At 35.2% G+C, this 20,695-nt stretch overlaps 1 protein-coding gene across 2 annotated transcripts in view; it reads right to left on the bottom strand.

Moving 5' to 3' along the window:
* MKLN1 (muskelin 1) overlaps positions 1 to 20,695 on the bottom strand; it is a 185,681-nt gene that overhangs the window by 67,909 nt on the left and 97,077 nt on the right. For both annotated transcript variants that reach the window (XM_060108841.1, XM_060108840.1), the window contains 3 exons: positions 18,506 to 18,583; positions 15,529 to 15,594; positions 2,871 to 2,983 (listed from right to left, as the gene is read on the bottom strand). In XM_060108841.1, the coding sequence (XP_059964824.1) occupies positions 2,871 to 2,983; positions 15,529 to 15,594; positions 18,506 to 18,583 (257 nt within the window). The remainder of the gene's footprint in view (positions 1 to 2,870; positions 2,984 to 15,528; positions 15,595 to 18,505; positions 18,584 to 20,695) is intronic.

Genomic DNA, 20,695 nt, shown 5'->3' with positions numbered 1-20,695 from the left:
TTAATTTTGATTTTTCTGTGTGATTCCATATTTTTATAGATTATACTCCATTTAAAGTGAGTATCAAATAATGGTTGTATTTCCCTGTGCTGTACAATATATCCTTGTTGCTTACTTATTTTATACATAGTAATTTTGCTTTTTAATTGCATATCATACTTTTAAAACATATGCACTGGGGTATCATCAAACAATAAAACTTGTACTTACTGGTGTAAAAAACAAAATGAAACTCTGTTCAATTTTGGAAGGAATGAGCATTTTGCTGGAGCCATATATCCTCATTCACTTCACTGCTGGATCAACAAAAGATTTTTAGGTGTTTAAATGAAGAAAGTAGTAATAAATTATAATAAATCTGAATTCCAGTACTGGATCACCACTTTACTTATCTCTATGGACTTCAAAATAACAGAAAAAAAGTGTTCTCATCAAAATAATTTCTGTATTTTCCCAGTACTAGTTTTAAATAATTATTAATTGCATTCTAAATATAACTCAGAATATTACATTAACATTACTTTTGAGGACCCCTGTAATCCATCGCCTTTCCTGCCAAAACAGCCACTCTCCTGAATTTTGTATTTGTCATTTCCTTGCTTTTCTCCAGCATTAATTTTTTATTTAACTTATCTGAACTGTTTACTCACTAAAGAGTAAGCATATGATCCACGCCTTAAGGAATTCAGAGTCTCCAAAGGGAAACAGAAATGTAAACCAATCATTATAGTAACCCATTCAAGGAATGTAAGGGGTTAAGTGTTCACACCTAAGGAAGCTTCTAATTCTGGTTAGGGAAGTCAAGAAAGGCTTCACAGAGGAACTGAAGTCTGAACTGTGTTTTAAAGAGTAAGTAGGCATACACTACATAAAAGCTGGGTGCATGGGAGGAGCAGCCTCTGTTAATTCCAAACTGGGAAAAAACACTATTACAAAGAACACAGGTGAGAACGTTGAATAATTCTAGCAACTATAAGTATGGCTAGCACATAAAGTCAAAAAATGAGGCTAGAAAAGTAGATGGGGACCAAATTATGAGAAATTTGAGGTTTTTACTCTAAGCAAAAGGAACTAAGGTAGATAAACTTCTTCATTACTGTTGTTGCTGTTATTACTCACACTTCCCTGTATCTATGCCCTTGGATAGTGCTGCCCATCACCCAATAACGGTGGATTTGGTCACATGACTTCTTTTGGGAAAATGGGACAATAATATATCTAATTGAGCGCTCATGTCTATTTCATCCTCCTTGCAGCCCTGCCCCTACGCGAGAACAAGACTCATGCTAGCCAACAGGAAGGTGAGTGGCTGTGTAGAGCAGAGCCAAGTAGTCTCAGAAGCTAATCTAGACTAGCTGACAGTCAGCTGACTCCCAGCACATGAGTGAGCCCAACCAATCTACAGACTTGTGAACAAATAAATGCTTATTACTATATGTCACTAAAGTTTTGTGGGTGCTTGTAATGTAATATATGGAATGCAGTAGATAACAGAAACAGGGACTGAGGCTAACCATAGGGTTTAAGCAGAGGTGTCACATGGCCAAATGTTTTTTTTTTTTAAAGACTGTGCTAATGAATGGACAATAGATGTGGAGATCAACAATGGAAGCAAAAAAGTTTAAGAAAGAAACCACAAAGTTGGAATTAGTGCCAAAGGGAATAGAGAGGAAGAAACATCTGAAACGCAATACTGAGTGCTAGAACCGGTGGAACTTTAGGCCCTAATTAGATACCCTCAATGAAGAAGAGGGAGGATTTCAGGATGAATTGTAGGTTTCCTGCAAGAATAATTACAAATACAATTAACTCAGATTTAAAATAGTTTAAGAGAAATCAGATATGTATTCTTTTAAGATCTGTCTTTATTTTTGTTGAGGATAAAAATAATCATTTCAGAAAATGGTACTTTAATATTGAAAAGGTAAAGGCCATTTTCACAGGGATAATAAATAGAAATCAGAATTTTAAGATCTCTTTAAAAAGATAAAAACTACCCAAATGATTAACAAAGGAACACACCAAGTAAACAAGAATCTAATTTCCTAAGATTAAAGACATAGCACCAGATTTTTAAAAAATGGCCTTCCTAGATTAAAATCAGTGGTTTTGAATTAGGTCTTTTCCTCCCCTTTTCATTTGCTGCTACTACTGTTTTGTTTTAGTTTATTTTTCACCTTGTAATCTGAAATTGCTTAGAGGGAAAAGTACAATAAAAAAGTATATAATGATTAAAAAAATAATATATGAATATGTGCTTTATATCAGGGTATAATTAATTATGCACTTATATAGTTCAAAAAATTAAATAAAAGAATGCCATAAATCCAAGACATACTATTCACTATGGAAAAGCTTTATGTATATATGTATCAATAGACAGACTCACACATGAATACATACATACAATTTTAGTAAAAAATAAAATATACATCGTTTGTGAAAACTGATAAGATAGTCAAATACTGAGGGGCCAAAATAGTAAGACAGTGAGGAATCAAAAGCACATTTTTCCAGAGGAAATAAAAATAAGATAAATGTTCAAAATAAGAGTAGAGGTGACAAGAACATAAGAAAAATAACAGTTACACAGTTACATTTTAACTAAAGTGGTTAAAAACTAAATTATATTATATACCATTTCTATTTATCTCTATAAAATAGATTTGTTCATGTACCAATAGTTGAAGAACCAGGTATAGAAGCTGGAATGCAAGAATACTTAAACCAAACTTGTCACCACAAATTCTTCTGCTATCACTGCTGATAGACATTTACAAAGAACACAAATCATTCAGAAAAAGAAGTGTACGACCACACCCCTATCGTAATACAGATGGTACAGATGGATAAAAAGTCTGAGAACTTGCCTCTTTCTCAGTGTCTCTAGAGATACATGTCCATTGGTTCTCTTTCACACTGTACGCCCAGAAGTCAGCAAGATCTTGTGTTCCATCCCAGCCACCAAACAAATAAACAGTCTCTGTGAAAATTAGAAAAATATGTGCAAAAAAAAAATAAACTTAAGAACAAAATTTAAGTATAGGCACCCAGATCAAGCCATTGCTTCTAAGATCATTTAAGAAGGTACATCTAAGTAAACTTAAAAATGAGATTCTTAAACTGGTTAACATTCCAAAATAAATACTAGTATTTCCTAAATATAGGCATACGGAAGGGCTGCTGCAGAACCACTATCTTGAGAGATTTATAAATACAAAGATAACTAGGAGGCATCCCCTAAGATTTGGATTCCATAGGTCCTCAGTGGGTAAAAAGAATCAGTACTTTTAAAGTGTCCAGGGGGAATCCTGATGTGCAGCCAGTTTAGGAGTTTCTGTGTCAGGCCACAAAAATTTTACATTTACCAGCTTCTTAACAAAGCAGCTTCAGATAGTTAAAAAAAAAAAAAAAAAGGGGGGCTTCCCTGGTGGCACAGTGGTTGAGAGTCCGCCTGCCGATGTAGGGGACACGGGTTCATGCCCCGGTCTGGGAGGATCCCACATGCCACAGAGCGGCTGGGCCCATGAGCCATGGAGGCTGAGCCTGCGCATCCGCAGCCTGTGCTCCGCAGCGGGAGAGGCCACAACGGTGAGAGGCCCGCGTACCGCAAAAAAAAAAAAAAAAGGAAAAGAAATCCCAGAGGAATATACAGTGCAAAATATAACATAAAGCTATCTAGCTACTTCTGAAAAAACTTCACATTAAAACTGTTTTCTATTACAATACAAAAAACAATGGTTAAAACTAGCTGTGAGATAAAGTTAGATATCTTAAGCATAAAGTGATGCAGAGCCTTGATATTCCCATGGAAACTGGGGGAAATTTTTCCAAATATATTGTGGTAGATTTAACTCCTCAGAAATCAACTTTTAAGTCATTCCAGGCATCTTGAGAATTTGGTTTGGTTTCTTCTAATTCTGAAATGTCTATTATACCTATGGACTTTATCACGTGATAAAACATTTCTTGCTCCATGACCAGTGAAAATTTTTACCTTTCTTTATAAAATAATAGTGCCTTTCCTTTCTTCAAATATTTCTTCCCTTTGTAAATATCTTATGTCTACTTGTTATACATGCCTACCATTTTTTTAAGTTAAATATAATACATTACAGGAAAACTATAAAGCCATCTACTCTCTGACATGCCCTAGGCCAATATATGCGGAGACTGTCATCTAAATTACATCCCATCATGAAGGGTTGAAATGCACCCGGAAATATTGTAACACTACTTAAGAAAATTCTTGCCATTCATAGAGATGTCTTATAAGAGATTTATGTCATATTTTCATATAATTTCAAACTCTAAGTGAATTTTCTAAGTGAAAGAACCTAGGGGAAATTAAAACAATGCTTCCGGATAAGAACAGACCACTGGAACAGTTCTAGTGCTAACTGGGTAATCAGGTATAGGTCACTTAACTTGCCTGGGTCCTGATTTTTTCATTTACAAACTCTCAGTGTGGTGGTAACGTTCTTCATATATAAGTTACATGAAAACATTCTGAAGGCTGTCAAGCAAGAACAGCATTTCTACGTTTAAAACATGCACATAATATACACAAAATACTTTGTAGTTACTAAGTACCACTGATGCAATAAAAGCAGTATTATTGTATGTTTCCATGTCTAACCCAGTACCTAGAACACTTTTGGCTCTGTACAAATGTGAAATAATGGAAACTATTAGAAAACTGCCATCTCTCAGAAGTATAAAACAATCCATTATCATTAGTTAAGTAACATTCTGTTTCCCAAATGGCACACACTAATGCCCAGATACTGAGAATTCTACAGGAAAAAAACTAAAGAATTTTCATCTGACTTAAAAATTATTTGCCAAGGCCTCACTATAAATGCAATTAACCCCATTAAATTCTGAAGCCTGGAGAGAGAGGGGGTATATAACTAAAATAGCAATAGCAATTGACCTTTTGTTTTACAGTGTTTCTGGGCACCCTTTGGATAAGGTTACCCTGGTTCACTAACTTTAATAACCCTTCCTCTTGGGATCTGGGTTCTCAATGTTCTTTCTGAAAAGCAGGTCTCTTTGTACGCATAAATTCTCACAGCAAAGAAAACCCACATTTCCACAACAGCCTCATTGATAGCTGAGCAAAATAAAATCTGGCACAGAGCAAGCATCCGAATGGAATTAATCCAAGATGTCATTCTTGTTCGTGAATGCTTTGTGGTCCCAGTTAAAGTTTAATAGTAAAACTGAATGAATCAGATGGTAACAGGACCTTTTGACATACCTGAATGAAATGTATAACAAAATTTTAATTAAATCATCTAATCATTTAAGTTAAATCATTCAGGAATGAAATATTATCTAGAAACAAACACCAGCAAAAATATTATTTAATGCATAAAGGATATCAAAAACTTTTAAAGATTATAGAAATAATCAGACAAAACTGTAGTGAGAAGAAAGTAGAAAAAAGAAAATGCTATTATCTGCAACATGGCAGTAGCTTGGTTTACTGGATGTCCACTCTCATGCTTATAAGTTATATAACAATTCATGTACATCCCTAGGGCAGTACAATCCTCATGCAGCAGCCCTTTCTCTGTATTTTTTCTTAAAGGAGCACAGGCTACAGAGGCTATTTCTCCCAGACCCACTTAAATGTTCACTCAGCATTTTTTGAGTACTAATCTGAATTGGCAAGGCACTTTAGAGAATAAAAATAAAGAAGACATCATCCCTACCCTCAAGGAGCTTACAATTTAGTGACGAATATAAAACAAGTACATTAATCACCATAATGCAATGCAGACTAAGTGCCATAAGAAAGGTAAAAAAGCACCACGGGGGTTCAAAAAAGGGAAGAGAATATACCAGATTGAGGGGGCTCAGGAAGATTTCATGGTGACAGTGGTATCTGACCTATGCATCAGAAAGTGGCTTTGCTGGTAGAACGAAGGAAAGAGAATAGGACTTTTCAAGCAGGGTAAAAAGTAAAACAAGGGTACAGAGACAGAAAAACACATAAAAAGTGTTTTAAAAGACACAGAATCTAAAGTCAGGCAGATCTTGGATGGAACTGCAGCTCTATCACCACAGCTGTGTGACCAACACGAAATTCCTTAACCACTGGTTTCCTCAGCTCTAAAATGGCACAGAGTACCTATCTCCTAAAGCTACCATGAGAATTAAAAATGCATGCACAGTGGTGAAAACTGTGTGATGAATAAATGCACTGTTCATTTTAAAAGAAAAAAAAAAGAGTAGTGGAGTGGAGATAAGTTAAAAAGACAGGTAGTGGCCACATCATGAAATGGGTTAAATGACAATATAAAGGTTTTGAACTCGACTCCAGACAGTACAGTATTAAATAGCAACAGAAGATTTTAAGCAGAGATGTGACATGGTCAGATCTGAACTTGCAGCATATAGGACTTACTGAAAAGGAGGAGCCAGGGAAACAGAAAGATCGGAAATAAAGTGACCAATAATAGCCTATGTTCAAGATATGAAACCAATTTCATTCTCAGAAACTAAATGAATCAATCACCAATCAATCAATCAATCAGTTATCACTCAGGCCACAAAAGCTAAAACGCAACCAGTCTTTTTTACGGGTCTTTTTTCGTATCAGTACTAAATAACCCCTACAACTACTTACTACCAAAAGTACTAATCTACAAATCTTATATACACTAAGAAAAAGGTAGAAATGTTAACACATCAGTATCTTCACACCATTTTGCACAAAGAAGCAGGCTTTTTATTTTATGAGCCCAACTGCAATATCTATCCTCCTCCTCTGATTCTTAGGGGTAAATCAGACTATGCTGATTGCATAATCCTCCACAAGATGGCACACTATTTTCATAATTAAATCCATCTTTCCACTTTGAAATAGTATAGAATGCATATACTATGCACTGACATAGCATGGGCCCAACCTTAGATAAAATTCAAGTGTCAAAAAGAGGTAGGTGGAAGGTTACTAGGCTTGTAAAAGAGGTTAGCTTAATTCCTAGTTTAATGTAGACACCAAGAGAAAAACAAATGAAATAAAAAAAAAACTTTTAAGAAACACAAATTTATATTCAAAATAAAAATGAACCCTGTCAGGACATTTAGTTTAAGAGTTTAATCCTTCCGAAAGTGTAGTTAATAGGACATTAGGTTGACATTAGAATATTCGAAGGGAAGAATAAGTTAGAAGGGGAAAGATATTTTATATGCTCTTTAACCTTACCTTCTTTAGCCATTCCCTTGAACTCTCAAAACCCAGCAGACTATCAACTGGATTCATCTGTCTCTCTTTTTAAAAAGAGCTATATTTCTTTCTTTTTTTTAATTTTTATTTATTTATTTATTTATTTTTCTTTTTGCGGTATGCGGGCCTCTCACTGTTGTGGCCTCTCCCGTTGCGGAGCACAGGCTCCGGATGCGCAGGCCCAGCGGCCATGGCTCACGGGCCCAGCCGCTCCGCGGCATATGGGATCCTCCCAGACCGGGGCACGAACCCGTATCCCCTGCATCGGCAGGCGGACTCTCAACCACTGCGCCACCAGGGAGGCCCTCTTTCTTTTTTTTTAATTGGTGAATTTTTGTGTAGCCTTTTTTAAAAAAAATTTATTTATTTATTTTTGGCTGCGTTGGGTCTTTGTTGTTTCGCACGGGCTTTCTCTAGTTGCCCTGAGCGGGGGCTATTCTTCCTTGCGGCGCACGTGCTTCTCATCGCCGTGGCTTCTCTTGTTGAGGAGCACGGGCTCTAGGCGTGAGGCACGCAGGCTCAGTAGTTGTGGCTCATGGGCTCTAGAGTGCAGGCTCAGTAGCTGTAGCACACAGGCTTAGTTGCTCCGTGGCATGTGCGATCTTCCTGGACCAGGGCTCGAACCTGTGTCCCCTGCATTGGCAGGCGTATTCTTAACCACTGTTAAGAATGATTCCCCAGGAGGGAAGTCCCGAGAGCTTTATTTCTTACATAAGGCTATGATTACAAAACTAGAGACTGATCTTTTGGATGAATTCAACATATGGTTGTAATTTCCCTACTAAAAGGTTGTATTTTCTGCCTATGACAATATACTTTGTATTAGGGCTATATTTTAGAATTCCTTTCTGATAACTGTATGAAAGAAAAAGATTTGTGTCATACGTAGCTACAGAAATACAGCCATATGAATATATTTGTATTTAAAAACCAAAACCCAGGTTTACCTACTTTCTTCAATAGCTTCTTTAAAGAATATCAAGGAAAACCATTATGTGGCATTAAAAAAAAAATGAAAGCACTTTACATATAATTGGTACAGTCAGAGAGGTTCAGATTTCCACAGAATGGTTCTTTCAAGTGACAAGCAACTTCTTTTTTAGATACCAAACACTGGGATTTTGCCTAAATCTTACTACCTATTCTGCTTGAGAGAGGGAAAAAGGCTGGTACCATAGGTTCTTAAAATTCAATGAGAGTTGAACAAAGAATTGCCTGGTACCATGGATATTTTAAGTTTTCATCTGGACAGACTTCCACACTGAAGCAAAATGGACATGCCTTTTTCTCTTTCTATTTGCCTTATTTTACCCAGAGTTGAAACCCAATTCAGAGTTGAATAACCTAAGTAGAGAAATGCCAGGTATAGGAATTATGATCAATAAAATTGACATACACTCCCAAGTAGGACAAAATACTACATTCCTTCTCTACTACATTCAATACAATAGTACATTCTTCTCTGGTAAGAATAATAGAATTCACTTAGGATAAAAGAAAGCTTTGAAAAATCAGAGTAAAATTTATGCCACCATGGACTTTTTAAAATGGTGAGTCTATCCTTAGAGCTGTAGCAAAATGAAAAAAATATCTACAGACTGAAAAAGGAAAAGAAAATTCAGGGAGTATTAATTTTTAATATTTAAGAAAACAAGATAAACAAAACACTGGGAAGCAATAATTGCTGTGAAATACAAGTCACTTTAAAGAAGCTGAAATGAGCTCTATGAAGTTTCAGTCTAGTAAAATACCTGGCACATTGGAAGCACTCAATAAATGTTAGCAATTTTAGGTCAGCTATTGTTCCTCACTCTTTATATCTGCAATAGCTTTTAATAAGGACGTAAAGGAATCAACTATGTTTTTCAATTTCACTTTATGGTATTTTATAAGCAAAGTGATATGCTTTATTAGTATTTATGTATTTAAAATTTGCTGAGGTCTCAGGACTTAGCTCTCACAATCTACTGTATTTTCTGTTTTCACCTATCACACCTGAGATTTTCACTGTATCTTCAGTATTAGAAAACTAAGAACCACTATAGTAACAGCAGCAAAAACATGGGCTTTGGAGCCAGATAGTCCTACAGACCTGTGTTCAAATCCCAGCTCCACAGCCCTGGACACAGCACGACCTATTCTGTAAAATGAAGGTATCTACCTTTTCAGTTGTAAATGAAATGTATGAACATATAAAAGTGCTAATCCCAATCTCTACATGTAGTAGGTATTTAATAAATATTATTACTCTTCAGGTTAAAAAAAAAAGTTTTAGTCTAGTGAAGATGTGCACTCGTTGATGATCTGAATTCATGGATTCTCTTCCAGAAAAATGTACATACAAATAAAATTTTGTATATAACTTCAACAGATTAAGAGCCCTTGCTTTAGGAAAGCTTCAAATTGCATATTTAAAATAAGGACTGGAGGGGCTTCCCTGGTGGCGCAGTGGTTGAGAGTCCGCCTGCTGATACAGGGGACACGGGTTCGTGCCCCGGTCCGGGAGGATCCCACATGCCTCGGAGTGGCTGGGCCCGTGAGCCATGGCTGCTGAACCTGCGCGTCCGGAGCCTGTGCTCCACAATGGGAGAGGCCACAGCAGTGAGAGGTCTGCGTACCGCAAAAAAAAAAAATAATAAATAAATAAAATAAAAAAATAAAATAAAATAAAATAAGGACTGGACTTCTCTAAACTGTATTTCACTACTTAGGCACCAACCTTATAAAGACAGAACTTCTAGTTTCTTCAAATTCTACTTGGGGAAAGTCACTCTACTACTAAATCAACCTAATCCTTAATGAAAAAGTTCTTAAAATGAATTTTAATATTTTTTCCTAAAAATCTAAAAGTATATTTATCCTTTCCTTTCTAAAAACATCAATAAGGGCAATATATACAAAAGATGAAACAATTATACCAAAATAATATTGGTTAGTTAGAACGTGGAATTATGGGTGAGATATTTTTTCCCTCAACACAGCACTGCTTTTCATGTTGTTTTAAATTGCTTTTCAAAAATTTTTAAATTGTTTAAAAATATTTCCACTGTGAGATTCTGTCAAAAAAATAAAAACAAACACAAAAGAAAGATCTCTAAATTTACATCAAATTCTCTCAGCAGAACTAATCAGTATACATTTGTAGATTAATATGTTGCATATAAAAATACATATTATATAAATAATATATATCGATACTTACATATAAGACATTATTTCATTTAACTCTCACAGCAACTTAATTTAGTATTCCTGTTTCTATTGTCATTATAACTCATTCAAGATCAAACAAAAAGTCGGTGGTAAAGTCAGGATTGAAATCCAGGTATGTGTGTGTGTCTCTCTCTCTCACACACACACACTTCCTTCCCACACACTCAACCTCCAACCACTATATTTAATTGTTATATCAGTAAGCCTGGACTAGAAAAGGTTCTTTCAGAGACTTAACAAGAAATACAACTTTGAAGATGATTAAAATCAACCTGATGATAGCAGTTATAAGACTCTGGTACATAAATGATGAAATAAAAGTATATGAAACCACCTTGGTAAATTATGCTATTAATAATTTTACAATAGAAGTAGAATTTTTAGAGAAAAAAATCCCAAAGATATCCCAGATTCTGCTCCTACACCCGAATTAAATTCAGAAAGCACCAACTGTTACCCTAAAAAAATGCAAAGTCTACATAACATTTAATTTTTCTACATAGATCCCAAGGAAATAAGAACTACAGCTTTAAGGAAATATAGTCTATATACTAGAAAAGAACAAACAGAATCACCAGAAAATTTAAATATATTAGAGTATAACCAATAACATAAATTCACCTCAGAAAAATATTAGCATATTACAACAAATGACATCATGACACAATCCACTCATCAAGGTTTAAAGCAATATCAGAGTATATTTTCCAAGTAAATATTTTTCTTTCAACTCGAAGGAAAATGGATTTTAAAATTTTGATTCAGTTCAACAAATATTTAGTACGCACTTACTCCATACCAGGCTTTGCGGCCATAAAAATAAATAATGTAAGATTCTTGTCTTTCCCCTGTCAATAAGAATATTGGGGATGGGAGGTAGAAAGGAGAAAGCTGAATAGAGAGGAATGTGATACATAACACCTACACAAGCAACTCTAAAACTATTTGGAAATCATTATAGTAAAAATAATAGTATGAACAAAGTGCTATGTAAATACAGAAAGGGAAATGATTATTCTGCCTGGACCTGTCTCCTGAACCCCAAACAATATATCTAACCACTTACTTGACATATCTATATACTTGAATGTCTAACTGGCATCTCAACCTGTCTAAAAACAAGTTGCTGAACAACCCACCATATTTAATCCACTTGTTTTACCCATCTTAGGGAATGGCTATACTATTTTCCCAACTACTCAGGTCAAAACCTTGAGTCCTTCATCACTCGTTTCGTTCACACCTCATATGCAATCCATCAGTAAATCCTGTCAGCTGTATGTGACATCTTCAAAATACACCCCAAATCTGACCAATTCTCAACACTGTGATCACCACTCTAGTAAAAGTCAATGCTATCATCACTTCTCTGGTAAGGAACTGCCTCCTTAAAGGTTGCGCTGCTTCTGCCCTTCACCCAATTTGTTTTGTTAAAATGCAAAGTCAGTAACATTTCTCAAAACCCAACAATATTTTCCTTTAATCATCTCACTATGAGTAAAGGTTAAAGTTCTTATAAAAGAACTCAACACAATTGCCCCTCACTACCTCTTTGACTTCATCGCCTTTACTCTCTTCCTCACCCACCTTATATCTAGCAACGAATAATCTGGAAAAAAAACAAGAGTAGAGGAAAGGTGGGCAAGAGTTTACTTTGGAAACATTATTATTTCAACAATGAATACCACTTACACAGAGCAAGGAATTTCATTTGAAATTTTATATGAATACCAGCAGTATTTACTTACCATGTAATATCAAAACTTAATAGAAATATTTAACCCTTTAAAAAATATATAGGTAATGAATCTTCCCAGTAAACTCCACAAAGGCAGAAAAAAATATTACATACAATTTCAAGAGTATCATGGGCCTCCTTAAAGCCCATTCATGAAGCCTCATCTAAGAAAACAAGGAAATACTAAAAGGATAGAGCACGGTGATAGAAAGGAATATAGACAGCAATGGTTAGCTGAAACAAGAGTCGGAATGCCAGGGTATGGCAGTTACTAGACTTTTGAATGGCATTTTTAAAATTCCTTTTGTTTTGTCTTGATATAGCAGATTCCTGGATTACCCACCCTCACAACCAGACACCTGTTTAAACTTAACCTAAACCACTATTCTAGAGTCTTATGAAAGTTCAAAGCTTTTTCTGACTTGGCTGAGTCCTAGGGCATCTTTCCTTACATTTCTCTCTGCTTCCAGACACCTGAATCCTCAGAATCTGCATTTCTCCGCTATCTCAATCTGGATCCCAACCCTAATTGCATCACCAGTTCATTTATATATATTTATAAAGAATTCCATACCAATATGTTTTACACACCATCCCTATAACTCATACTCCCTATTACTCATACAAAGGATCATCTGAATGTGGTTAAACCCCTTCAACTTCACCGTTCACATAGTTAGTACTGTTTCCACACTGTAAGTGGTAATGGTAACATACTGACCATCAAGCTCATTAACTATCATGATTATTTAGTTTTACCAGACTTTAAATTTTTGGTTCCTGTTAAAGGCTCAAAATCTCATTTAATTATCACACATGGACCTAAATAAAGCCTGACCCAGCATTCAGAAAGTTTGGGGGGGTGGAAAAAAAGCACTGAAACAGATACAAAATGGCTCTAAATAAAAATCCCTCTATTGACGGCTAAGTCCCTAAATTTCCTATAGTAGAAATATTTGCTTAAAAATATATTCACAAAGTACTTTTATTACATTTTTATCAACTAGTGCTCATACAGAAGTATGGATACTGATTAATTTTTCATTGTAGACCTTTGTCAACCTATAATAAATCCTCAGAAACTATGAGAGATTATGCCTTTAAAGATTCCATCTGGAATATATCCCATGCCTATAATAAGTCATTCTTACTTATTTACAATGACTTACTTTAAGTCAGTGCTTTCTTATAATTATTGTTTCTAAAGCAAACCAAGTAAATACTGAAACAACTCTTTTCCTCTCCTTGAAATATTTTTTTAAAGGGAATGGGGATAAGGACCTTGAGTCTGCTGAAACCCTGCCCTTAATGCATAAAACCAAGATATTACAGAAAAATATGTGGACCTTTATCACTATATGCTGTAAGTATTTTACTTCAAGGATCTCTGACCTGAAAAGTCAGCATTTAATCATCAATGACTCTGCTCACACAAAGTTCTGTCAGGATATTTGCCTATCATTTGAATCTTCTCATTTTCCATTCCCAAATATCATGGATTACATAAAAAGAGAAAAACTTTCTCTTTTCTTACACATTTATTTTACCTATTTTATACAGTCCATATTCCATAATAAGCAACACAGTAAGCACTATGAAAATTCCTTCTGCTCCCTGATAAGGTGAACTTTAAATGTTAAAGTAAACCACATTACTTTCGCATTTAAGGAAAACAGCATTTTGTCCAGAAAATTAAAGTAGCTTTTCAACACTCTTTTTTAGTATTTTATTAGCAATTTTTTAAAAAGAATTTAATAATATTTTCATCATGACTGAGAAAAAGAACAGCATTATAAATTCCACTGTATGTTCAAAAGAGGAGAAAAGCTACTGTAGACAATCTAAACACAAATTTTCAACTCTTTTTTTATACCGTATTTAATTTTGGATTAAAAAAACAATTTCTGTATAGATCTGGTTCTTTGAGAAATAAGCATGTGCATATTTACTGAAATCTCAGGTAGAAAAAAAGATGCTTAAGACTCTACAGCTGAGTCAAGCCTACTTTTGTGGGAAGGAAGGGGTCTGGGAAGAGGGGCCAAGATAAGGAAAGCAAATTCCTATGCCTCAAAATGAACCTTTTCCAAAAAGACCCTAATAATACTCCCGAACAAACTCACACGTTACTACACAAATTTAGCAGTTAATTTTAAATATTATAATTCCTCCTTTTACTTATAAAGCATTTGTGAAAATATATTAGTGCCTAGATGATTATTACCTGCATTGCAATAATCTTAGTAATTATAATGAGTCAAAAAAACTTTATTCCTGAAGCACTATTGTCAGCATAATACAATAATAGAACAGAGTTTTTATTACACTTGGAAAAAGTAAAATATTATTTGGGTGGATACTGGCATTGTATGTGGTAAAGTTTTCTAAAACCAAATAATAAAATAAAATTATACAAAATTCTTGCTATTATTTGCTTATCAAGACGGTAGTTTGAAACCTGTTATAATTTTAGCATTAACCTCTAAATATAATGGTATTTAAGCTGTTCTAGGCTGTAGAAACCTAAGGAAAATTTTCAGTATCAAGTTGCAGAATAAAATTAAAAAGACAGCAAAGAAGACTAACTAAAACAAATTATTTATAGGCTTGTGGACAGTGTTTAGCAATTTATGCAACTACCAACACTTAGGCTACTTAATTTTATATTCTCCCCTCTAAAATATATCTTAATTCTCTTTTACTGCAACAATTCCCATATTACAGCATTAAAATATAAATGCACTAAAAATCCAGAAATACTCCACAGTATACTATGGAAATCAAACAGATATAAAACTTCACACACACACACACACACACACACACAGAGCTCTAAAGGGCTGCACATGACATTTCTTTTAGGTTATCTAATTTCATTTGTGCAGCAGCCTCCCCTCCCTGACGTGCCATTGCCTAGTTTAGGTTATACCTGTAGATAATGCCTATTTTCTTTGCTACTTGGTTATGGCCAATGACATTTAACTTGGTAAGGAATGGAAAGAAGTACATTTATGAGTACCTGATATTTAATAATGTATAATTTTTTTTTAAGTATTTATTATTTTATTTTATTTTATTTTATTTTATTTTATTTTTGGTACGCGGGCCTCTCACTGTTGTGGCCTCCCCCGTTGCGGAGCACAGGCTCCGGACACGCAGGCTCAACGGCCATGGCTCACGGGCCTAGCCACTCCGCGGCATGTGGGATCTTCCCGGACTGGGGCACGAACCCGTGTTCCCTGAATCAGCAGGCGGACTCTCAAACACTGCGCCACCAGGGAAGCCCTAATAATGTATAATTTTTTAAAAGAATTTGCTTTCCATTCCAAGTAGTCCTCACCTGTTTGAACATCAATAACCATCTGATGGCCTCCTCTCATTCCTGGTCGGTTATCTTCTCCATCACCTGAAGTAGAAACAATATTTTCTTTAAAGAAATACCACAGAACAACTGCATATCCAGAGTAACTTCATTCATAAATCTGTAATGAGTAGTGAAAATAACACACACTTATTCTTTCAATATTAAGAATAAGAGGACTCGTAAGAGACATAATATGACATAACTAAGTTTATAATAATTATCTTGCTCTTTTTTTCTAATTGCTTTCAGGCTTTTAAAGCAACCGGAAGCTACTTTCAACTTATTTAGGACCAATGCCATATATCAGCAAAGACACAGGATATTCCACAAAAACGTAAAATCTCTAAACTAGTGAAGTGACAAAGTGAAGATGGAAAACAATCACAGAACTAGATCACAGGTCTATAACTCCAGGCATGGTTTATTAGTATAATGAGCAGTTTTAAAGTTCATAAAACCAGCTACTGAAAACTAAGATGCTATCAAGTTTTACATTAATGATAATTTCCTCACTGTATTAATTTCATGCCAATATTTCAAAAATCATCTCCCACATAATCTACCAACTATTTTATTTGAGTAGTACTCTCTGACAAGATGTAAGATTTGCTTCCCTTTGATTCTTATTTCATCACAAAGCTTAATAGGCAGGTTTAAAGATAATCAGTGAAAAATTTAAACCTCTGAAGGAGAAAACTATTGTTTAACTTATATTTATCTTACTTTATATCAGATCTTTTATATATGAAGATATAACTTAATTTCAATGGTTCAAAAGGTTACAGGATTCTAATGCCTTACTTGATGTAAACCAGAAAACCTGAGGTTTTCTTTGTAACTCTCTCATTAATTGAAATACATTACTTTAGGTAATAACTTTCCCTGTATCAGCTTTCTCCTATGTAAAATAGGGAACATCCAATTTTTTTTAATCGTGTTTTTTAGGTAAAGGGCATTTTTATTTTTATTTTTTAATTTATGTATTTTTTGGCCACGTCCTGCGGCATGTGGGATCTTAGTTCCCCAGCCAGGGATCAAACCCATGCCCCCTGCACTGGGAGCCCAGAGTCTTAACCACTGGACTGCCAGGGAAGTGCCAGGAACATCCAAATTTTTACTAATTCCACAGGGGTATTATGAAAAAGACTGAAATGTCAGTTCTTGTATATTATAAATAAGATGCAAAACTGAAACCGTATTCAAGCACTAATCATTCAGAAGTTTCCTGCAAATTCTTCCTCCTTTTTAATAGCTAGGTTTAGAATTTATAGCTCATTATTGTTGAAGTTACACCCTTTTCTTCCTTCTTCCCCCAATTAGTAAAGTCAGTATTACCACTTTCAAGAACAGATTAAGAGGAACTTCCCTGGTGGCACAGTGGTTAAGAATCTGCCTGCCAATGCAGGGGACACGATTTCAATCCCTGGTCTGGGAAGATCCCACATGCCGCGGAGCAACTAAGCCCGTGCGCCGCAACTACTGAAGCCCGCGTGCTCTAGGGCCCGCATGCTGCAACTACTAAAGCCTGAGCACCTAGAGCCCATGCTCTGCAACAAGAGAAGCTACTGCAATGAGAAGCCCGTGCACTGCAACGAAGAGTAGCCCCTGCTCACTGCAACTAGAGAAAGCCCGCGTGTAGCAACGAAGACCCAATGCAGCCCCCCAAAATAAATTAATTTAAAAAATAGGGACTTCCCTGGTGGTGCAGTGGTTAAGAATCCAGCTGCCAATGCGGGGGACATGGGTTCGAGCCCTGGTCTGTGAAGATCCCACATGCCACAGAGCAATTAAGCCCGTGTGCCACAACTGCTGAGCCTGCTGCGCTCTAGAGCCCGCAAGCCACAACTACTGAGCCCATGTGCCGCAACTACTGAAGCCCGCGCACCTAGAGCCCATGCTGCGCAACGAGAGAAGCCACCGCAATGAGAAGCCCGCGCACTGCAACAAAGAGGAGTCCCCACTTGCTGCAACTAGAGAAAGCCAGCGCGCAGCAAGGAAGACCCAACGCAGCCAAAAATAAATAAAATAAAATTTTAAAATAAATAAATAAAAAATAAAGAAGACAGGTATTTGACCATAAAAAAAAGAACAGATTGTCAGTATGTTTGCATTTTACATATTCAATCCATTAGTTTTCAAATATACTAGTCTGTTTGCTACAACATGTACTTCTGAAGAAAATTACCTCATATATGACTGATAAAGCAGGAAAATGATGCTTATATAACTCAGAAATCATGGAGGTTCATAAGCAATTTTCTCCAGTATATTAATGTTTAACACTATCTGAGGAAAGCTTTCTCACCTTAAAATGAAGGCTTTAGCAATGTATGAAGACCACAGGAGGTGGTCTTCAGCTTGAGGGTCTACAGCTCAAAGAAAGAAGCATGAGCCCCAGGTTTTAAAGCTCCAAAATCACTGTGATGCTCAATATAAATGCCTAGAAAGATTTAACTGTACTAATATTTATTTTTATTAGAATTGTTATTTTTTATTATTAGTATCTGGTTGTATTATTAGTTTTTATCATTAGTTTTTATTATTAGTATCTGATTATAAAGTTCCACAGATTTAGAATGGTATGTCCCATTTCTACTTCTCTCATAAGCCCTATTAGCTTTTGTGAGCAATTCTGCAGAACTTAAGGTTTTTCAGGGACACGTTTGGGATTACAACACAATAGCCTATAATTTTATAGTGTCTCTATAAAAGCAGTTTATGATGGTATTCTGTGTAAAAAATGCCCAACCTTCTGTTATAGCAATAAAACAAAAAGGTTTAAAAGAAAAATTTAATATAATAAACTTCCTCTGCCATCTAGTTGAGGAACCTATGTCTTGTTTTAAACACCTGCTTTTCATTAATAGGGTACAGTGAAACTTGAGCTACCTTCGGATACATGAAACTGGGACATTAAAGGAAAAGCACCCACAACTTAGAAGGTAGGACTTACCTTTGGTACTTTTGGGAATGATTTGACTCCATCGTGGCTTATATTCCTGTTGACTGATATACTGATTGAATAAGCCATCTGCAAATATTAAAGAAAGAGAGAATTACAACTTAACAGCTTACACTTTTTATTACAGCAAAGAAGACCAAAATGTAGAAGCCTACATTAAAGAAAATTACTAATATGTCACTAATACAATAGCACATTTTCATAAAATATGTGTCAGTTCAGTTTTTATGCTACCTCAAATATAAATAGCAAAGTATTAGTTGACACAACCATGTAAACGAATTGTTTTAGTGGCAGCTCACACTAAACTTACTAAGTTTCCCCCATTTTTGTACTACTATACAAAAAAGCTAGAGGAGGAAATGGGAGCTCCAACAACTTTGGTCTAGGCCCTTGTTTCTTCAGCAAAAAAAACAACTGATCCTTTAAAGTGAAAATACCATTTTTAGAGTTTTCTTTGAGTACAAAACTACATAGAGATAAAAGTACCAGTAATAGTATATTTATTGAATACTAAATGTTAGAATCTGTGCTATCTTACTTATCTGATTTAATTCTAAAAAACAGCCTTATGAATTGGGCATTATCATCTTCATTTTACAGATGCGGAAATGCATATTTAGAGAAATTCATGAATTTAACCCAAATCACACAGCTCTTGAGTGGTGGGGCTGGAACTCATGTTTCACTATGCTTTACTTACTTCATTAATAAATTCTAAATCTCCTTCTTAAGAGGAGTTGTTACAGTACAGTAACTAGTTATTACACTAGGTACTACTATGGTCATGGGGACTGAACTCCCCACATACATCCATTCTACCCCAAATTATTATCAAGTCCTAATCCTGTGCCCCTCAACAAAGATTAGTTTAAGAATGGTATGAAACCCAATTCTGGTTAATGAAACATGAGGATCTCTGGCGGGGGGTGGGGGTGGGGCCTTCAAGGAAATGTTTCCTTACTTTTAAATGACTACACAGAGAAGAAGAATGTACTTTTGTTCCTCTGGAAATATTCAGAATCTGTATGCAAATGTACATCCCTGCTATAGCCCACTTGTAGAGGTCTGATAATGAAATCAACTCTATAATGATGACAGGGCAGAGAGAGAAGAAGAAACTGGATCACTGAATTGACTGACCATGAAATTTACCTTACCTCTGGACTTCTTGTTATATGATAAAATAACATTTCCTTACTTCTTAAACTAGGGTTTTCTTTTACATGAACCCAAACAGATTATAATTTATAGAGATATCTTTACTATAAATTCTGTCATTTGACTCTGATTTCAATCTGTATAAAGGATTCCCTTTTGCTTCATTTAGTCACTGAAAGCAAACACTTTTCCAAAGAATTTATAAGTAAAACTGTCTGTTCTCTGTGACTTGTATACTTGCCAGAGACTGCATACTTTACAAAAACCTCCCTAATCTCTTTCTTTTCTGGGTAATTATGAAACTCAGTGGTAACCACACCCTTCAGCTTTCAAGTCTTTCCAGATGGCTTTAACTGAAAACCTCTATCCCATAAACTCATCTAGTTTTTTTCTTTGCCCACGGGACTTTAAAAAATTCTTGCAAAAAGAAAGTTCTCTCCTTCTTAAATTAGCACTCACAAATTAGCATTTATGTTTTAATTGTTAAAGTAAGGGGAACAAGTGGATTCACAACTTATTTTAGTGAGAGTGTTTCTATCGTATCACCTACTCCCCCATGGGCTTTTCTGACAATTCTTGCCCCATCCAGCCTACTCTGGCCAATACTGGTTTCCCATTACAAGAGCTGGAAATCTTTTCTTTTTTCAGATAAAATGTTGTGGGGCTCCTATTAATAGTAATGATAAGATGATAATAAAATATTAATCATAAATTTAGTATTATATAGAAGTAAAACACAGTAATTAAATTTTATTCCATTTCGTGAAAGGCAGATAAAAGTTAAATGGTCCTTTTTAAAAACCTTAAACAGGGAAGATAAAATTAATCAATATAAATAGTGATTTTAAAATATTAATTCCACATAATGGCTAACTGAAGAGGAGAGAGAGAAAAGTAAAGATATGGAGATGGGTAGAAAACTGAGGGAGATAAGAAAACTCAAGACATGAAAAATACAAAGCAAAAATAGAGACAATTAGAAAAGTAATAGATTTCATACTTTTTAATAGTGCCCAATTG

The sequence above is a fragment of the Mesoplodon densirostris genome, chromosome 9 (genome assembly GCF_025265405.1).
Source record: "Mesoplodon densirostris isolate mMesDen1 chromosome 9, mMesDen1 primary haplotype, whole genome shotgun sequence".
Lineage (NCBI taxonomy): Eukaryota > Metazoa > Chordata > Mammalia > Artiodactyla > Ziphiidae > Mesoplodon > Mesoplodon densirostris.
Note: the sequence above shows the minus strand (reverse complement) of the source record. Positions and strands in the feature narration are given on the sequence as shown.